The sequence below is a fragment of the Notothenia rossii genome, assembly GCF_949606895.1.
Source record: "Notothenia rossii genome assembly, chromosome: 11".
In the NCBI taxonomy this organism is placed as follows: domain Eukaryota; kingdom Metazoa; phylum Chordata; class Actinopteri; order Perciformes; family Nototheniidae; genus Notothenia; species Notothenia rossii.
In genome coordinates this window covers 14,348,406-14,370,760 of record NC_136910.1, presented here as the reverse complement: position 1 = coordinate 14,370,760, position 22,355 = coordinate 14,348,406, and the positions used below count along the sequence as shown (strand labels likewise).

Sequence of the window (22,355 nt, the reverse complement as noted above, 5' to 3'; positions counted from 1 at the left end):
AAATGTACACTCAGTGCTGGCTGCTTCAGCATGTGTGGGACTATCAGCACATTGGGTCAAGTTAAGTAGTGGATACTAAGAGTCAGGCCGGAAATTAAGTGGTATGCTTTCAAAATAAAATGCTGGTTTCACGCTCGCTTCTGCAACCTTCAGATAATTGTGGCACATGGGTTAAAAGGAATTCCTATTTTTTGACTAAAATGATATTGATTCAAGGTCCACTTATTTACTTATTTGGGATATCCACTTACAAGTTAAATGACAATGCAAGGTTCTTTTTCCCTGACCAAACATAATGTGTATTCAATCTTTCAATTTGCAATAATATGAATTTTGAAAAAGCATTAAATCCTCAGTTTTATGAAAAAAGATATAAAGAATATATTTGACTCTAAATATTTAAGTGAAGGAAAATAAAAACTACAGAAATGAGAGCCACGTAGTCAAACGGGCAACAATATAACTTAATCATTTTTATTTTGTCAAACTCTAACTGTAAAGTCATACACTTTCATAATACAAAATTAACCTTTAAACATTTTAATTTAAGTACATTTATCTTAGGTTTTTCTAATTTGTATCGTACATACATAGTTTAAAAGATGTGTAATGTGGCGTCTTTATTGTGAAAGGTCTAACCGGATTTTGCTGTTTGTTTATCCGGTTAGCTTCACACTGCTCTTGCTCGATGATTAATAATAGGCGCGGAAGCTGGCTCTAGGACCTGGCGGAGCGATTCATGAAGCACATGGTTCCTACTCATAAGACAACACTTCTCGCCACTGTCGCGAGTAATTGCCTTGCAATTTATGTCATTTCAGTGGGCGTCTTATACAGCAGCGGCTTGTGTATTTGTTAACATTTATCCCGGTCGCTCTTCAATTCCCCTTACATTTCATACTTTTTCGCGGCTGCTTTTTGACTTGGACGTTTGTGAATGGGAGTTGAATCAGCTGTCCTCGGGATTTCCTAAGACACCGCTCATTTACTTGATCATATTTCAGGAAGTGGGTTTTATTTTGGGGGGGTTGCTCTTGCACATCAGCTGTTGTTGGATTGTATGATGGTTGCTCTGCAGTGAACCAGTTGGCCAGTCCCGTCCACGCTTCAGCCGGGCATCATGAACCTCTGGAGTCTGAAGTTTGTCATTCTGACAGCACTTCAGGCTTTATCTGTCGCTTTGTGTGACAGCGTGCTCTCCACATCTGCTGAAGGTAAGAGGCGAGGATGTATTTTTCCTTTCCTATTATAGGCTTTCAAAGATCTATGTGCAAATTGATTGTATTCTTAATTGATTTTTCTCACTTTGTGATTGTCAATACAAAAAAGAAGAAGTGTTTTCACGTGGAAACATCATAGAACGATATATATATATATATATATATATATATATATATATATATATATATATATATATAGTAATGAACCTCTGCATTTGTCATTGCGTGCATTCTGCAGTGTCTTGTATCTTCTATTCTTCATTCATGTCTCCCCTTTGGCTGTTTTTGGTATATCATGTTTTATGAAAGCCTGTGTTAGTACAGCAGACTTACAGATCCATAACACATGTTTGGGCAGAGTCAAACATCCCCAGTGCAAACAAGCTTTCTAAATTCATGGCTTTCTCTCATTCTCTCTATAGATCTCTCTGTGTGAAAGGCATAACATCATTTCTTTTTTAGCTCGCAGTCCATCCAGTGTGTGCACCTCAGAGGAGAAGGCACGCTGTATAATTGATGATGCTGAAACTCTCTTTGGTAATCAGGGGTAGCACTTGAGGCGTTACGCTGGTGCTTTAAGCATACTTCAGTTTTTCTAGGCACTTCAAACATACTTCAAATGTTCAATTATGGACGAATTTCCAGGATTACTTTAGTGCCAAATACAGAAATCAAAAATCCACAATGTTCGTTTGAAGCCCGTAAATTGCAACCGATTTATTGTGTTTATGACATCCTAGCAAACAAATGAAAAATAGCTGCTTGAGAGCCTTGGGGAAATTTCTATATCTGCAGCAGTGTGTGTTTGTGTCTATTCTTGTGTGTCTCACACTGGGATTGCACCCCTTTGGGCTGTAGCTCATGACATCTCCATCACGTGGCCCGTGCCCTATAGGTGAGATTCAACAAGAACACTACACAGTGGGCTATGATCAACAGCTTGAGCATTCGCATACAGAACACTTTTTACATCTGCCTGTCACGACACACTCACTGTTGAACCATGGGAATTAATTACCTGCCAGGGCAAATGTGTACAACTGGGATCAAAGAGTGAGGAAGTTGTTAATTTATTCATCAACAGTTCGGTTGGCCTTGATGGGTTTGTTCTCGTGGGTTCAGGCTCCTTAAACATCATCATCGCCAGTTCAGTTGTGTGTGTGTCTGGGAAAGTCTGAGCCCATCTTTATTGGCAGGATATCATCTTGCTTGGGGGTAATCTGGACTGATTGAGATAAATGGATGGAGGGAGTGGTGTGAACAGGTGCACAGGAGATGGGATTCTGTTTAACTGACAAAAAGAATCAAAATGTGCATGACTATTTCCAAGTGATGAAACCATTGGTCAATGTTCAAAAATGTAATCAGCTATAGAGTTGGGTGATATGGCAATTATGTTCTACTACGATGTGGGTAACTTCATATCTTCATAATGAACATAACGGTTTTAAGTGAGCTTAGCCTATATCACAATAGAAACAATGAAGAAAATTATATATATGACATACATTTTAAAATAACTTTTACATATGCAGTACAGGGCTTGGCCTTCATTTTTTTTTATTATTTAGACCTACTTTGAAAAAATTATTGTTCGATTGTTGAAAAAAATCAGTTTCAGCTTACTTCATGTCAAGCATATTGAGTGGGAATCATTAGTTCTTTTTTTTGTGCAAGTTTTTACTTTGTCCAGACTGTGCTGACTTTGACATTGCTGTCAGGAGTTCAAGGCTGCTAAAAAAGAGGGAGTAGTTAGGCTCCATGCAATGTCATGTTTGCATATATATTTCATGACACCGCCGCCAGAGCCTTATTGTCAGTTCTCCTTTCCCTGACTGTCTTGTGGACGTTTCTGTTCTACCTAGGGATCCCTAGTGAATGACTTCCACCGATGGTTGACACACTTTAGTGTCAGCCAGTATTTAATAGCCAGCTGTACTGCTATAACCAACATGACTCTTGTCTGCCTGGAGCTCTGCATGCAGCTTGCGTGCTGCATGCTCAGACAAATGAAAGTTGAGCTGAGAATATATTTTTGGACTGTAGTAAAACATTCCTAAAGCAAACCATGTCCTCCCGAGAGAGACATTATCACTTGAGGTGACCCATCTGAAGTCAGAGCTAGTCAGATGCATTTTGTATCTTTTCAGCTTGAACGGATTCAGATCTTCTAAATGAGTTGCTTAGGATAATAGTTGAAACCCACAGGGCCGGTAAGGAGACTTGGCTCATGTGTGGATGTGAATTAAGACCGACTGATCAACCAGTTGCTGATCCGCAGTGGGGATATTTATATATGGCCAAACCCTACATATGTTGTATTAATTTCTTCGAAGTTGCTTTGGACTTATTTGACCCTTTTCCCCCTGACCAAGCTGAAACCCGATGCTGGCTCTGGACTTTCTCGTTGGACTTTCACACCCAGTAAGGTCAGAGTTGAGCTCAGCACAGCTCTTTTCAAGCGTCTTCTCTTGTCTCTTCGGAGAATTCAGTTGGCTCAGATACCTCCTGTGAGTGTCAAATCTATCTGGGTAAATTCAAGTTACACCCTATCAGTGTTTACCCACAAAAAATGATGATTCGGGTCTGTTCTTGTGTTGTGTTTTGCAGCACTTTAAGGTGGAGCATAATGAATAACATATGCTGTATAATGTCAGATAGCTCTTTCTCTGGCCACAATGATAACTAACAACTGGAATGGTTTAGGCAACTGTGACACTTTGGGCATCTTGGTAGCTAACTTTGTCTGTGTTGCCCAGCGCTAAAACAACAGCTAACGTTATTTCTATTACTTGAAACGCAATTGAGTGAGACTGAGAAAGTCAATGTGCCTTCAAATATAATAATGAGGTTAAAGGCTTTGGCAATCTCTGTGAGGTAATTTCTGTAAACACATTAAGCAGTCATTTGGTACATTATTTGTAAATATATTATTGTTAAGTGGAGCCTTAATGCTGCTGAATTACCAAGTAGCGTAAATGGGTTTACATTGTAGAAATGGCTAATGGCTGATTTCAATTTACAGTAATTCTGGCAAGCAAAGTTAAAACATTTTGTGTTTTTTGTCTATTTACCCCTTTTTGCCTGTTTTTATTTGATAAATATCCATGTAGTTTTATATAAACTTTTTGTTTTTTAACTAACAGGAAACTAAGGTTGTGCTTCTCATGTTGTCCTTGTTCATTTATTTGTTTTTCCAATTTAAAATCTAATTTTTATAATCCTGCCAAAGCAGTGAATAGGAATCAAAAACAGGCATCAATTGCAATTCCAGATGAACATACTGAACGACACTGGGAAACATTCCCCAGTTTGACTTGATTCCACGTGAAAGCCAAGTCATTGTCTTTCACTTTTCCACATCATCCATCTTTCAGCCTGGCAAACAGCATCTGCCCTGATTTCATCATATTCTTTAATGAGAGAGAAAGCAGGGATAAGACAGGTTACCTCTCTTCTGGGTAGGATTCCAACACGTTAGTCCAACTACTCTGCTCCAACCGTTTGCTTTGTCTGTCTGAGTTATGTTCCACAGGCAGAACTGTGAGGTATTTTAAGGTGAGTCGGTAAGCGCACATAGAATAGTTACATGAAAACAAAGGTTTCAAGGTCATATACGGGGAGGTTGTGGCTCAGTGCGCTGATTTTCGGATCACGGGGGCACTGGTTCGAATCCCACTGCAGTCAACATTCCGCTGTGTCCTTGGACAAGACACTTCACCCTAAATTGTTCCTGTGGGGATTGTCCACAGTATTGAATATATGTACGTCGCTTTGGATAAAAGCGTCTAACAAGTGACATGTAATGTAATGTAATATACATGACCAGTCCAAGATTGCTAAAATTGTTCAGGTTTTCAAAGACCAAGTGGAAATATCAACTCTTGTTTTATATTGCAATATCCAGAGCACAAGTTTTTTTTTTCCAGAGACTTTTAGCTGACCAGCAGTCTAAAAAACATATACATTTCATTTAAATGTATGACTTGAATGAATAGGAATTTAATGGCGAAAATCGCATGTGTCAGCTTCAGAATGATATCCATCTTTGTTGTTGTTATCTTATGAGACTTTTAAATAGACTGTCTCCACTGTCATAATGAAGTGGTTGCCTCCACATACTGTACAATTATTTGATGATCAGCTTTATGATGATATGTACCCCATTTTCTCTGTCTTTTTTGCTGTTGCCTAATGTTTGTTTTCTTTTCAATTTTTTGTGGTTTAATTGTGTGCCAGACATTGGCTTCCCATGACGCTGTAAATGAAACCCATCTTAGGGTACATATTAACAAGCTTTCATACGGCTCTGCTCCAGAAGCTCTCTGTGACTCTGACCTTTGTTGCCAAGGCACACAGGCTCCATGCTGGGCAGCAAGCATAGCCCCTCTCGGCAGGCGAAGCGTAACAGTGTCACCCGCCGGGGGCCTAACGGCACAGGTTCCTCGGACAACATTAACCTCCTGCTGAGCCAAGGGGAATTTGCTGCAGGACCATCTATTGCCCATCAAGTAATTATGTGCTGACATCATGCTAGTGTGAAAGTAAATGAATTCAGTGTACAAGGTGGGGGTAGAGAACCAGGAAGAGAGAGAACACACAAAGCGCTATTTACCAGTAGAGGGAGCCCAGTGTTAAATGGCTTGATTATGACCCTCAATATGTTCTAAGAAATCCTATAAATTCAACCATTAACAACTCTCATTGCTGTCATTTTTGACACACTGCTACCTTATAAGATTTGATTTAAGGAGACCCTCTCTCCAGTTTGTGCAGAAACCCATTACCATGATGTCACCAACAGGTTTTTATGTTTCCTAGTGCAAGCCTCGGGGTGTTGACATAATGTTCCCCAAATGGCTCAGATGTTTACCGTGGACTCAAGCCAAGATTACCTTGCACTTTTCACCTTTGCTCGATTATCCCCATGAAACATCAAGAACAAAAACAAGGAGCAAGGTGGAGATTAGTTGACTAAAGTGATCAACAGAACATTAAGTCCTGCTTCTGAAATGAGATAATTCTCTGCTTTTCTTTTTTTAAACATTCAGGGTCTATTTTAAAGCTTAAGAAATGTTTAAAATAACAATGAATGTTCCTCACAAGTTCTCAGAGCCCCAGGTGGTGTCTGTAATTGCTTGATCTGTGTGCTCCACAGTCCCAAGGACATTCTTTTTTATGATGATGTTCAGCTTTGAGTTTGAGTGGGTTCATGATAATGTAGGCATTCTTTCTTAAAAATGACTTGTTCATGAATAATACTCTGACAAAACTAATCATGTATTGACTATTCTTTCCAAAATAATACATTGAAATTGAAATGTTTGGGTTTTGGACTGCTTTTCAATTTGAAGTCTTTGGCACTTGGAACCAGAATCTCAATTCTTTGACATTTTCAATTATGACAATAATGATTTGTCCCAGTCGTGATGATGAAAGAGAGAAAGAGATAAGGAGAGACATCAGAGTTCATTGCTTTTGTCCCCAAGGTCATTAATGAAAAAGCGTCCTCCCAATGTAGCATTTATTATTCTGTTCCCGATCACCGTTCGGTTTGAATTAGCATATTTTGCCCACTCTGATTGAGGATAGATTGAGTATGTGGTATGCCTGTCAATCACCCATTATTAAATGAGCAATAGCCACAAACATTAACCAAGTTTCCTCCTGTGGCTGACGTCAGAACCAACTTTTGGCTCAGAGCCTTTCCTTGATCATGTCCCCAATCCAGTCAATGCTCTGATTAAAGACATCCCCCAAATCTGGATGAAAATGGGAGCGGATACATGTTCCTAATGTAGAAAAAGTGATCATTTTATTAGATTTGCTTTATCCAAAACATATTTCCATATGTTACCAGGGAAAGAATTGTTTTTAAATACCTTAGTTGTCTTTCTTGTGTCATAGTTATGCTTAAAACAGGCTAGTTTGACTCATTGCTCTGCCATAATTAATTCCACATGCATTTCAAGCCCATTTCCTTCTAGCGCTTTGAGTCGTAACTAAACAGTGTCCAGCCGTGTCAAACAATGATGAGATCATCTCAAGTGTGTCTCCTCTGCACTTTTTCTCTTACTATTCAGGGGATTTTGTTTACTGAGTGTCATTCAAACGTCCCAAGGCGTTGTTATTTCATTCTCTGACATATTCTCAAAATCGGCGAGAATTGCTGTCAAAGTGACTTTGGAGTATGTCCTTGTGTTCTGTTCCTGCGCCAGCCATCAGGCAAGGGTGACTGTGATTAGGAGTGCTATTTATTGATGTGTGTACGTGTGTGTAGCCTGCTGTATTCCATCTCAGAAGGACCTGTGCACATGTGTGGGGCACGGCGTCATCAAGTGTGAAGATGAAAAGAACCGTGTGCCATTTGTGTTGGAAAAGCAGAGATTGTTATGAATATATTATTTCATGGTTGCCTGTCAAGGAGTGAGTTACAATTTGTTGCGAGAAAGCAGGCTCTGGGGTTTAATAAAGCAGAACAGTTGTTGATTTGTTTTGGTGGAACAGATTGAGATGGGAAAGGGCAGTTAGAAAGGACATCTTGACATCTGAGAAATAACTGAGGAAGGTCACGTGTTCCCATGTAGGCTGTGGAGAATGCATTAATTTTGAAGAGCTGAGAAAACCAGGTAAAGATTGAGTTTGTAATACCATCAGGAACCGTAATCTACTCTAGCAAGCACTGATTTAATACACCAGGCTACACAGCTAGATATCAAGGTTGAAAAAGTGAATTGATTATATTCATCATATTCTGATATCTAAAGAATAGTGAGTCTTCAAATCTTCACAACCAAAACAGTACATTGTGTGTGCCTTGATATCCTAACCTTTGTGTTACCTTGATGTTCTTATAATCTTAATTTTTCTGTCAAATGACCTGATCATTTTGCCCCTCCTTGCCTCTTTAACCAATTCCTGTATTGATATTTGCATAACCTACAGCTCTATGCAACAGGTGATGATGACCTACAATTATGCTTTAGCTTTAGTGGCCACTGACCCCTGACCTTGACTGCAGGTTACTAACTTTTTTAATAAGCAATGCCTCCCTAGTCACAAGTTCCATATGTCTTTGAGCTGTGAGGATGTGGTTCATTACCTCAACCAAAGAGGATCATGTTTTTGTTTGGGTTGTTTATCTATTTTTTTGGGTTAAACTGCTAGCCAGATTTCCATGAAACTTGGTTGAAGAGTGAAGCATGGGGCAAATAAGAAACCATAACATTTGGAGCTTATTCAAATCATGGGGATCATACACAATTTCTTCACTTTCAAAAACCTAGAGAGATGGAGCATTCGGCAGGGGTCTGCAATCTTCGAGTTATAGTCGTTTTCCACCCTGAAGAGGTGTCGAAAAAATATAAAAATCAGATAAACCTGATCTTGCGTTAAATGGTCTTGTCAATCATCATGCAGAAAGACTGATTTACTTGCGTCCCCTTGGGATATCCCCACCCCTAGGTTGGGACCCTCTGACCTTAAGAACCTTGAAATCAAATGTAACCCATGTCTTTTGACCTGCAAACCACTTAATCCATGCTTTCTCTGAGTATGATACCCCGGGAAAACAACCAAACAATGGCAGTAAATATGGAGTTCATAATAGATTTGGTTATTTTCTTCTTAACAACACTGCTGGGGAAAGACTAATTAATTACTCTAAACAGTCATGGGTCTGTATCACATTTCCGTCACCAGCATTTACTTTATGGAGGCAATATAAGTGGCACAAACCCTCCTTGTGTACGCTGGAGCATAAAGGGAGCTGATCGTGGCCAGAAGCTTTATTAAGACCTCTGTTTACACTTTTCTTTATTGAACGTATAAATAAGGCTTTGGGTTCTTGTGCCACTTTTACCGCTCCCTTAATGCTTCGGGTGGCTCTTATAACATTCTAGCTAACAAAAGCCATTTACACACCACAGCCACGCTGCACTCCAACTTTACCAAATGTCTCTCCCGAGCACGGGGGGAAAAACTGAGCCTCCAGACTGTTTCCACTAATATAATGCCATTTATAAGCGGGAATTAAACCTCATAGCACATCACATTAACAAAATGGCCATTCACTTGTGGACTTTGAAGTAAGGGAAGGAGCTGCTGTATGGCGAACCTCGTCTTTAAAGTTGTGGACCACAGAAAAGGCTGTTCCATCTGTGTGAGTGTGTGTTTTCACATGAATTCGATAAGCATAATTTGGTTTTGACCCTTCCCTGTCAAAACGTCTCCCTATTCCCCCCTCGTCTGTTCTGTTTATCCATCCGTACTTTTCACAGAGGTCGTCATGTGTTTCCTTACTCAGCATGCCTACCTCCCCCAGACGGTGTGGTTTTCTAGGACTAATGAGAGTAGGATGCTTCCATCGCTGGTGTGTGTGTGTGTGTGTGTGTGTGTGTGTGTGTGTGTGTGTGTGTGTGTGTGTGTGTGTGTGTGTGTGTGTGTGTGTGTGTGTGTGTGTGTGTGTGTGTGTGTGTGTGTGTGTGTGTGTGTGTGTGTGTGTGTGTGTGTGTGTGTGTGTGTGTGTGTGTGTGTGTGTGTGTGTGTGTGTGTGTGTGTGTGTGTGTGTGTGTGTGTGTGTGTGTGTGTGTGTGTGTGTGTGTGTGTGTGTTATGCCTGCTTCTCATCATCAGGCTGGAGCTGGCTGAGGATTGCTGAGCTGGTCACCTCTGGCTCTCCCCTATCAGCTGGAGAGGCTCTGTGATCAACTCCAGAGGGGTGGTTTCCTCAGAGGAGAACCAGAACAAAGCTCAGTGGGGGGGGGGGTGGTGTGTGTGGTGTGTCTGACCCAGGTTTTTAATGCCGGATAATAAGCAGACTCAGCAATTTAGCTGGGTGAATCATAGAGAGACAGCATTGATGTGAACCATGAAGGAAAAAAACTTGAATCTGTTGCTAATAATAATAAAAATCTGTGCTCCCTTGAGAGTGTTTTTCGTTTATATGTGTTTGAAATTTGATTCAAAATTAAGAAATAAAACCCAAACATACCATAAATCATGCCTAGACCACACGCGTAACTTTCTAACAGTGACATCACCCTCCAAATAAATCTGTTTCCCTGCTGTTTGGAAACGCTCGATGGAGTATCAGTGGAAGAAAACCAAAAAAAGAAAATGAGCAAACATTTGATTTAGGATGTTTGCACTGAAACAAATAGTGCAACCACCCCCTGCTGTTTAAGTAAGAGACCCGAGTTTGGAAATAGCTTCCCTGCTGCGGGGAGATGATTACTGCAGGAACACTATTAGCAATGTCCTCCAGTGGCTCACTATTGCATTCAGTCTCTCTGTGTACTCATGATTTACTGTTTAGTATCAGTTGCAGCTTCTGTCTCAGTTATAAGTGGCGTGATAGTGGATGTGTTTCTCCAACTTTTATTCGCACCCCTTGTGCATTCAGTATTGGATTCAGGGACATATATAGTCTTAAATGTCTAGTAATACTGCAGAGCTTCAGGAATTGTAGCCACTTGGAGTCTCAGTTAACACCCTGTCAGAACATGGAGAGAGGAGATAAAAAGAATGCTGGGAACAACGCCCCCATACTGTAGCTACGTCCAATCCATTGCATCCTGGACACTAGCCCTGTGTTAGGAGTTATCACAGCAGCAGCAGCAGCAGCAGCAGCAGCAACCACAGTTCCACGCTCTAAACTCCTGAACTGTGGAGATGCATGCAGCTTGAGAGAGAAAAGGGGGTGGTTACAGTTTCACCGACAGCTTCAGGTTTTCATTGCTTGATGTCTGAGAGTGCTGATTATTGTATTCATGTCTTAATAGCAGGGGAGACGACATGCGATGAAAAGGAGTTGAACATATGTCCAGGAAAGACGTATTGGCAATGGCATTTTTCAGCGGAGATAATTGTTGGTTGTTAAAACCGAAAAAGCATTATTTGTGTGCGGTGACTCAGAAAAGCCATCAAATACAAGTGCTGTGATTTTGTTTAACTGATATTACATGGCAGCTGAACTGTCAGGTTGTGTTCTGATGTTGGTAATGGACACCAGGCTCAGGCCTTTAATAGGGGGGAGGAACTCATTATCAGTATTGTTTGTATAAAATCAGTTTAGAAAATGTTCCTATTGTTTGTGTCCACAAATATGTTTTAACAGATGCAGAGAGTATTTGGAATAAATGAGTAACACTTGGAAGTTTTCTGTGTATTCTCATGTGGTATTTATGTTTTCTTTTACAGGGAGTCTTCTGAGCATGACTGTTCAACACAGACCAACAGCAAAGCAGAAACACTATGGGACTACAGTGCCTCTTCAGCTTGTTGGAAAAGAATGGAAACCCACCAGCCAGCTCCCAATCCAGGTGAACAATAGCAGTTGATTCAAATATGTTAGACTTCCAGTCGTCTGTCCTTCTCTTGACACAATGTCATGACATTTAGCATATACATTCACTGTCGCCTGCTTCTGATTTCTAAAGATTTTGTCTTGGATTCAGTGCCATCAAGTCAAAATGAATTTTCATGGCATTTACTGCCACCATAAGGTCAGAATATCAACCTCTTCACAACCTGTTAGCCGGAACTACGCCTAGTGGAAACGCAACCAAAAGCGGGCCGGGCACTTAAAGTCCTTATCTTACATTAAAAACTGTTTTTGGCAGTTGATTTCTGGGGGGTGTATGCAACAGATAGTCAATGTATGTTTCTTTATTTCATACTGAATAATATGTAAAAAAAGGAAAAATATTAGGTCCAATAAAAAAAACTTTGCTTCTGGAAGCAGGCCATTTCGTGACGCCACGTGTGGTTCCCGGCTGCCGCTGTCTGGATCCCTGCTGCCGTCCGGATCAACAGCCAATGCGCGCAGCCAGCGAGAGTTCACAACGAAAAATGGCGTCAAATATTGTTGATGTTTACGCATCAGAAAAAGCTAATAGCGCGGGTATTTGGCACAATTTGACAGAACAATTATTTGGTGTTGACGATGATAAACACTGATACACAAAGTTGACATGCGGCTATACCAGCAATGCTACACTGTGTGATGCTGGGACGGGCTGAACTCACCAGGATTCGCGGAACCACACGTGACGTCACGACACAGCACCAAGCAGCGGCAAGTTTGAATCCAGACTTTTCTGGATACCTCTGAATTTGACCCATTTTCCCGATATTAACAAGTGATTTACAGCAAATAGGAAACGATATTCGATCTATATCACGTGTTACTGGAATAAGACCCAACAAGTTAATGCATTTTGAAACAGTTCTATGATCTTTCAGCTACAGTAAATTACGCAAGATAAGGACTTTGAACCGCGCTCCGCGCTGTAGTGGAAATGCGCCATTAGATTGAAATGCAAATTAAAGTAATACATCTTGAATCAACTCATTTTAGATTATGATCACACTGCAAACTTTATCTAAGTCTGAATGTAATGAAAGTGTCAGCAGTTAAAGGTTTATATTATATATTCATCCAGAGATATCAGTCATTGCCTCTGTGTTCATTACATTTCAAGCACAGATGGCTGCACAATATCTCCATTTAAAAAAAGGCGGGAAACAACACAAACCCACTGGAATATTAATGAAATGTTTGAAATGTGGGATCTCTGGCTCTGCTTGGTGTTATAATCCAAGACGTTATAAAAATGAAATACATGGCTGCCAGGCAGACTTATAAAACACAGCTCGAGTTTCCAGGTTGTGTTATTGAGTCAATTCATTAGTGAATTAATTTGTTCTGGCTTAACCAAACAGGCACGGCGCCACAAGGTTTCTCTGGGATGTTATTAACCTAAAAACAAAGCAAAACAGAGAACTAAAGAAAATAATGAAGGTGAAATGAAGTGTTTTGTTTGAATATATTACTCCCTTAATAAAAAGCCCAAACATGCAGTGTGCTGTGTATGTTTCCCTGAAGTTATAAATGTCCTAAACATTCGCAGTGTGAGGTCAAAGCGTGCCTCATAGAGAGAGCTGTCTGACCTGAAAATAGCAGGAAGTGTGGTCCCATGGCTTGTGCAATGATACTGCCTAAAACCTCCTCTGTCTGCTTCCATATCCTCTTATGATCCACTCGACATTCTCCTCCCCGGGGGCGGATGGAGGACTTAACCCAGAGCAGCGATCTCTGCCACAGTTGACCCAGATTGAACTACATGTGTGAAATATATTTGTGTGTGTTGTTGCTGATCCCTAGAGAAGGTGTGTGAGACAGTGTGTTTTTGTGCCTGAGATAGACACAACAGGCGAGAGGTTATGACATATGAGCGTGCGAGCGAGTGCACAGCGGTTGACAGTAGTGATGTACGACTTGGTGCCACTTCATGTGACTCTAACGGAGACACTCGGTCGCTCTCAGTGTTGGAACTCAGGGGTGCGAAGACTCGTGGCTTTCTGTGGGATTAATGTCAAAGGGAATAGTAACATAACGCTAATCCTTTCAGCTCTTGTTCCAAGATATAAAGTCGCTTCACATGACTATCGACCACTCAATTGAAAACAGCCTTCTTGCGTTTTTTCTTACAGCGCTGGGTGGCTTTGTAGGGTTGTAATCAAGCTTTTTAAGAACTGTTTTGCCGCACATTTAATTAATTTTCTTAAATTTGAACCATGTTTGCTACCAGAGAACCATCTTCCATCAACCAAAATAGTGTCTGCCTGAGTCCGTAACCACTCTTTCTCATCCCCTCCCCTGTCTGCTTCCTCTTCAGAGTCACCCCGCATCACTGAAGCTCCTGATTGAAGCGGAAGGTGAGCAGCTGCTCTTGGCGCTGGAGAAAAACGAGTAAGTGTTCCCTCCATTCATACTTGGCCCTTGCTCGAAAGTCAATGCTTTTTGGAGTACAAATGGGGGACATATGCGCTGCCCAGGGGCTACAACTGGGGCTGTTGCCAAGTTGTGTGTCGCACAAAACAAGGCAAAGAGAAAGAGGAAAGCCTTCTCTCCTGCACTACTACTGTGGGCATGGCTCTCCATGCGTTGGTCTTTTTGCTGTTCTGAAACAAAGACTTGAAAGACAAGGATTCCTGAATACATCAGCAAGACATTGATGAAAACCGACATCTTCCTCCTTCTTGTCCCTCTATCTTTTCTTTTGATCTGTTGGCATAACACAGGGGAGAAGGAGGCTTTGTTTGAACGCGGTACACACTCCTCTCTGTGTATATTAAGATACTGTCAACGCAGTGTCAGTCAAGGGACCAGGAAGTAAGGGGAACATCATTTGAAAGAGATCAGGTTATTGGAATAGGAGCAGTCTGACAGAGCTTTGTATCTGTTCGGAGGAATGTGTGTCATCTTTGCATTTTTACTCAAGACAACTCGTACTTGGCCTCGGTCTGAGACAAGCTCCGAGTCGAATGTGTTGCTGAGAAGAATGGGACGTGATTGATGGTGCAATATGTTTTCCATCCAGCTCTGCTGCCACACATGAGCAACCAGGAACAAGCAGAGCTGTCTGTGTGATAGAGAGGAAAAGGGAGAGGGAAGCAAAGAGACAGAGAGAGAGGGTGGATGGGATTTTATGTCAGTCAGCCATTAATCTCAGTTGTTTTCAAGACTTAATATATGTAAATTCCACCTGCAGACTGTGGGACAAAGCTTTCAACACCAGCGACCGCAATTTTATGGCTTACCTACTTTGAAAATATTTTTCTGGGGGAAATCACGCTCAGGCTTTCATTTGAATAACATTCCTACTTTGCACAGGTGGGGATTTTGCAAAGCTGACTTGCAGATTGTCACATTTTCACCAGCCCCATTTATAGCATGGAATTACATTCTCGTGCCGTGAAAACATTTCATTTCCATACGGGAACCAAACGTATCCCCTGTGATCAGCCAGGGTGGAAAAACTCCTTGCATTCCCACGCATTGCCCACATGGTCCTCATATTATAGCTGTCATAGATGTCCAGCAGCATTAAAGGTAACGTCTACAGTTGTTTTCAAACCCCTAGCCAAGAGGAACAAATAGAGAAGATAGAGAGGTGAAATCTACTGTAGATTTAACTTAAACATGATGGAGAACCTTTTCTGAAACAAACCTCCATTCATATAAATGTACTCTACACTTTCTAGTCTGGATAACAAGAGCTGTTATTTCATAATCTGTGTATTCTCACACACTTCTGCGAAAAAACCTATTCCAAAAAACGAAATGAGACGGTACTTTTTGCATGTTTGACGAGTAGAACAGTAAATAGGAAGTGGATTTGAAGAGGATGTGTGTTTTTGAACGGCTCTGCGGATCAGAGCACCAAAGCCAGAACCGAACCTGATGTTCTGACATTAAGTGAGGGTTTTTAGTCTGAGGTTTGCTGGCAGATTGGCTTCATGCCGCCGATGAAATCCAGTTGTTCAAACACAGCTGGCATCAGTAGAGGAGGGGGGAAAAAAACGGTGGTCCAGAATAAAATGATTTGATTTAAACCCCCGGATTTATTTTTTGTTTTCTCTGGTCTTTGTTAATAAATAGCGCCGGCAACCGAACACGAGCGTGGTGTGCTGCACAGCTGAACACCATCATTTCTATGGAGAAAGGAACATGCTCAGTGTGTGTTTGAACTCACATCACCCTACAGTGTAATGGGAAGAGTAGTAGAGGTCGCCCGCTGAAGTGCATGAAGATTTATCACAAACTGCTTCAAATTATTACGTTTTCTATGTTTCTGCTTATTTATTGCAAAACTAATATCATCCTCAGTGAACTCAATGTATAACATGAAGAAGGATAAAAACAATATAAAAAAGTAAATCCATCTCCCAAGCCTCTGTATTAGTGTTTTGGCTCGGTGACTGACTTACTGTAAAGGTTACAGCTTTGACATTTGAAGGTCTTATGTTTAACCTTCAGCTGGTTCCCTGTTTTAATAGTGTTGGCACGACAAACCAAACCTCCCTTATAAAGCTCAGTCAATAGCTTTAGGGAATTCAACTTGTCCTCAATAAACTACACATGGAACGGAAGGTTTTATGCAGCATCTGTGTCTTTTTATACCCATTTGATGTGAATACCAACAGTAAATATCAGTCGGTTTATTTCATATTCTTACAAGGAATTCAGATATTCTAGACTTGAAAATCAAATGGACACCAACGCCATGTGAGGCTGTGACATTACACCAGACCATTCACGAGAAATCAATAACTGTAACGTGCAAACATTCTTTATTCTTTCTCCTTATGATATAGTGACAATTCATCATACTCTCCAGTGGCATGTGTCAAGATAAAACCCAGGCAACATTGAAGCTTCTACCTTGTCTATATCGGAAAATGTCATCTCTCTCATATGTATGTTTCTAACAAAGCACTGGTATGAAGTTCCTCTGTGTAGTGTGAGTGGCCCTGATGACATTTAGAAAGCCTGGAACATGGTGAAAACGATTTTTGATAGTACAGAGCTGGTGTGTTTCTGAGCCAATATGGAGCTGTGTGTGGTTTGTCTTTAACATAAATGAACGGGTAAGCAGGATTCATACAGTAGGTTTCAAATATCCCTACATTTCCTTAGCCCTTTGAAAAGATCCTGTTATTGAAAGGGTGCGCATTGCCTCGAGTAACTTGTCAACAGTTCGAACTGGAGCTCCAAGTGATGGTTCAAAAGATATCGGCCTTGAATCGAAGGTTTCTCCGTGCGGAAATGCTGCCATTTTAATCCAGGCACTCTTGTAAGGCCTTTTTCTTTAACTTTGAAAAATACAAGTAGGAATATTGATTAGTTCTGTCCTCCGATTGCTTTAGACTTTCAGCATCGATAAACATTTTCAGTGTGCATAAATGAAGGCGGCTCAAATATAAACTCATAAGATTTTTTCATTGTTACCCTCATCATCAAGTGTGGTCTCATGGGAAGTAGTTGACAAAATACCCACAGGAAAGTTGCATATGCTCTAGACAGTATTGGTTTTAACTGCCAGTATTTCTGTTAGTCTTTTCTGATCATTAGCTACAGCAGTCCTCTGTGTCTAGATTTGGAGAAGCAATCATGCAGAAAACTCTGAATAAAGCCCTGAAGTGCATGTTAATATTGCAGCACTTCACTTCTTTAATGAGTAGTTTCAATAAATGTTCAATGCCAAAAAAGGAAATCTGAAATTGTGTCAGAAGATGTTTTTTCAAGGATTAGAAATGTGATCAAAATGCAACCAGTTCTTTAGCATACCATATAAAGAAGCAATTACAAATCCCCAAGTGAACCTAAGGTGGTTCTTTAAACAACCTGCATGTAAAGTAAGTCCAGTTCAATGCCGTGTTAGCCCGCCAATAATGCTCATGCTCTCTTTGATTTGCACAATTCGAGGTTGTCAATCAGCTAAGCCCCATCTGCTGCCTTCACCCTGATCCCTGGCGGCATCTCATCTTCTCGGATCAATGTACTTCCGTCGATGAATAAACAGAATCTACACTTGGCATTTGCTTTGTGAATGAGCACCTTTTGTTCTTTATTACCTATTCTCCTTTATTAAAAGACTCTGAATACATGAGAAAAACCCTGAAGTCTGTGCACATCTATAAAAGTTATGGGGACAATTGTTAAGCTTAAACCACTGGGTTTGAAACCATTTCTGGCCAAGCTGCTAAAGCAACCCTTGCTGCTTTGTGGCTTTAAATGTGAGGCCTCCAGACAAACAAAGACAAGTCCCAAGTTGAGCAGGCAGCATGCTGTCCATGCGTGTTTCCTTTTTCTAATGGACAGCTTGATCGCTGAGAGGAGGCCTGGGGCTCATCAGCTGGGATGAGGATGTTCTCGTTTGCCTGCTCTTGGTGTTTCTCCCTGCTCATCATGTTGTTTGGCCTGAAACATAAGGGGCCTGGAGGTTTGGCAATCCATCTTTTGGAGCCTGTGGTGCTGTGTGACAAACAGACAGATGCGCACACTTTAATCTGGCCTTTCCCCTGGACAGAGGGCAGGGAGAGGATATGTTTCCTGAGTGAAAGGCCTGGTCTTCCATCTCTCTGGTGTTTGGAAGAATAATACAATTCAGCCTGGGCGGGATCCAGAATCAATTTGTCCTAGTTTGCGAATTGGGTTTTTAGCGATGTTTTTTAACTCCATATCTCAAGCTGCTGGTCTCTGACTTGTTGCTTCTCTCAACGAAGACTTCCTCATGTCTCACTGAAAACACAGGCAGGAAGCAGTCTCTCCTGGGGGGTTGGACAAACAGAGAGCTGAAGACCAACCCTTTCTGGAAAAAAGTCATCTCTCTTGTGACCTCCTTTTGTGGAGTTATTGTCTTGGACTGCTGAGCCACACACAGATTGTTTAAGGAACGGCAAACCAAATGTGTGACCCATGTGTATAGAATCCTTCCTCTTGTCAAATAATCCAGAAGTGAGACGAGGAGTGTATAAAATCATTTCCCAAGCCCGGGCCTCAGTGCTTACTCAAACTGAACAGCCTCAAATGTGTTTATTAGAGATTTTAATGTCTTTATTGACTGCTTCAACATGCTCCTTTCTTGACTTTACCCTTGTGCCCTAGAGATAAATCTTTGTATTGATTTACATGATTCTCAACCCATACAATAACATTGAATTGAAGATAGTTGATTATTACTTCCCTATAGTCCCGGTCGTCCTTTGTTAGATCCTGCCCCTTAACTGGATCATGTTCCTAGGTTATTGAAAATAAATTGCAATCATTATTACATCGATATCCCAGTGTTTCCAACATAACAAAGTACAAAGCAATGCATAGTTAGACATTTCATTTTCAATGTATGCATTTTTAATGGGATTAACACATATATTTAACCCAATACATTTATTTTTTCTTTAGCAACACTAGTCTCCAATTATCGACGATCAACTGGATAAGAATAACTCTTTGTTCCCATAGTTACTAAAGCTAGCCCATAATTACTGGTTAGCCTTGTATCCCCACCTCCACATGAACATGGGTTTAAAGAAGAGCACTACATGAGATAGGAGAGAGGATAGGAAGGGGAACTGACGATGAAACTGGGAATCTGGAGTCTCCATACACTAGTGCTTTGAAGCTTGAGATACTGTATGTGCTCTTCCTGCTGTTCTCCTGTTATCACTGTTGACATGACATTATGTCGGAGCCTTGCTCCTGGTTATCTTATCTGAAGCTTACATCTGTATCCACCGTCAATGTGCGAAATTAACTTGTTCTCTGATCCATTAGCCAAAATGACTGTCCATAGTGACGCATGGACAGTTAGATAGTGGGCGAATGACTCATTAGCTTGTGTGAATTTGTACATTACAGGGAAGGTCATTTTAGAGAGGGCACAAACAGCCCAGTCTAATCACTAAGCATCTACATGAGCAGATATACTCCCATAAAACCTGCTTTTATGGCGTGCTTGTACCAATGCTCATTTATTCTCTCTCTTCTGCAGACAAACATATTCTCCCTTCACACACACACGCACGCACGCACGCACGCACGCACGCACGCACACACACACACACACATTCTAACCCTTACTTCCAATAGAATGCTGCACTGAGGTTAACACTATCCTTTGTACCTTGCTACCCTTGCGGCTGCAAGGCCATGATATACCGTGTTTCATTAGTTTCAAAGACAAGCCATGGAAATGGGCTCGTCTCTGTCCAGAGCCTGTGCCTTTTAACTACTTCCTTCAAAAAGGATTTTTTTTTTGGAAGGAGCTTCCTTCTTTTGAATCGCCTTTTCTGTAGCTCCAATTATTTTCAAGCTTAGAGCAGTAATTAATAAGGTGGACTCGCCATGTTCCTAATTAATTAGGAGGCACACAGTAACACTGGAAAGCTCTTAGAACAGCTTTTTTCTTGTCTTTCAGGATGAAGAAGAGTGAGATCCACATGAACTCATGTGTCCTTTTTAATGCTCTGTTTTGTGAGTGTCTGTATAAATGAGTTTTTACAGGTCCATAAGCTTTCATCCCAACCTAACCTTCCAACTTACTACATCGTAAAACAACTCGTTTACCTCACTTTCTCTCTGTCAAGCTGTCCAGTCCTACCTTAATTGTTATGCTCTACATATGTTACAATTTGTTGATATAAGAGGTGTTATTTTCCTATTTATATCACTTTCAATCACAAAGGAAAACTGAAAAAAAATGTATCACCTCAATGCTGTTTGTTTCCCCTTGTAAATGCTTTATTACATGTGGACATAAGATTGTTCTACTCCATTACAAAAACCCCTTTCTTCTCACGTAGGAAGATTCATGTTTCCACATCACTCTTCTGTAACTTGCAGATTGTGCCAGAATTTGCTCCGAAATTAATGATGTCACAAAATAATTTGTACACGCCTTGAACACAGATCAAGGTGAGCGAAGAGAAGCGTATCCTCCTCAGCAGATAATATGAAAACAGCCCTCTGTAGAATTCTGCACAGTGAAGGTCAAACAAGTCACAATCATTTGAGAGACTTAAAGTATAAAGCTGATGAAAATGAAGATTGAGTATCAGACTCAATGGCTTGTAAAAAAGAGATTCCGTGCAGTGAAAGGGGTCTTTCCCTCTCCGCTCTGAGCCTTTTACCAGACGGACCACGGGGGTCTCAGGACTCCAGCTGGTAGATCTATTCCTCGGCCTCCCTCCCTTCAGCACAAAGAGCACAGCCAAATGAAACCTGCTGTAAGCAGCACTTTCTCTCTTGGGGACGAGCCATCACTCACTACTCACCTTCACCACAGGGCTGAGGGCGGTTCCTGGAGATAAAGAAGTCCTCCTTTTGCATTACAGGTATAATGCTGCCAGGCTAAAGTCCAACGTACATGGATTTAAAATTAGAAAACATTATATTTTAAAATGTAAATGTTTCATTACCTCTGTCTCGCTTAATCATCAGGGGCCTAACTTTAAGCCTGATATCCTATCTTATCCGTTTAGGAAGAGATGGGGTGGTTTTGGAATTTTGGAGTCGTTGAGTAAACATGGCTTTGACCATGTCCTAACTTCAATTGTTATGGCAAAATAAGGATGAAACTCAAACAGATAAATGACGCCTTAGAATTCCAAGACCATTTAATAATTGGTAACCTATATATCAATAGCCAAGATTATTATTTTTGCATAAAGAAAAATAAATAAAACACAGGCACCCTGATGAAAGCTGATGAGGAGTGGGAGTGGGTTTTACTAATGGACAGAAACAAGTCACCCTGTTGAATTCCTTGTGTTTTGTATGAGTCATCTTTTAAGTGCACTTTGATGCATTTTGCAACAATTCAAAGTGAACAATAACCCATTTAATTTTGCTTGTATATGCCAGTCTGTCATTTTAAACAGCAGTCTAAATGTGTCTTTTAAAATGAGATGACATTCAAAGTTATGAACAGAGAGGGTTTTGAAAGTACACTAGTGTTTCATTTTCAGACCTTTATGTAACTTCTTGGTAACATTTGTTCGAGCATAATGTAAGGCTTTATCCACAAGAGCATTTATTGCACAACTTTTCAACATTTTCCAGACGGCTGATAAATTGAAGCACGTATTCTTTCCAACTCTCCATCCGTCTTGTGAATGTGTTAAGAAATAATCCTTGAATAAGAGCCAACCTCATGTTTTATCCATGCATGCTTTTCACTTCACTCTATCACACAGAAGTACTGTTTAGATTGCCCCACAGTTTGTGGCAATACTGAACGGCAAACAAAGTTAATGGAATTACATTTTGTTACGTGTCTCTCTCCAAACACTAATATAATTTGTTTTACTATGAATACAAAATATTGGAATCATTTCACATTGTCACAACATTGCATATGTCATCGGTAAGTCCCTTCTGACAATTACATTTTTCATTACTACAATAAAAAGTCCCCGATGTCGCCAACACAATTTGTGTAAATACTGAATATTCCCAAACACATTCAGAAGATTTGCCTTTTTATTCATTACATTGTCATCTGCTGAACAAATGAACAAAATGTTACTGTGCTTCCTCTTGTTCATTTCTTTGTTTGTAAGCACTAAGGTGTTGAAATGAAAAAGACAAATCAACAAAGAACCACAACTTTTAATGTGCAGCGAATTTCCCTTTTAAAATATGGCAGCAATTATCAAACTTGGAGACAAGGAACTTGTAACCATAATGTCTTCTGATGTTCTTTCCGAAAAGCCTGCAATGATGTTAAAATCCTTTGTATTTGAACATGGGGGGAATAAGCAAGCAGAAGAAAAATGTACCTTTTGG

At 40.6% G+C, this 22,355-nt stretch overlaps 1 protein-coding gene across 1 annotated transcript in view; it reads left to right on the top strand.

Moving 5' to 3' along the window:
- Positions 1–747: 747 nt before the first annotated feature.
- Positions 748–22,355, top strand: part of adam12a (ADAM metallopeptidase domain 12a) — a 71,948-nt gene continuing 50,340 nt past the window's right edge. The window contains exons 1-3 of the mRNA XM_079657909.1: positions 748–1,214; positions 11,420–11,541; positions 13,900–13,973. Coding sequence (XP_079514035.1) covers positions 1,121–1,214; positions 11,420–11,541; positions 13,900–13,973 — 290 coding nt within the window. The 5' untranslated portion in view covers positions 748–1,120. The remainder of the gene's footprint in view (positions 1,215–11,419; positions 11,542–13,899; positions 13,974–22,355) is intronic.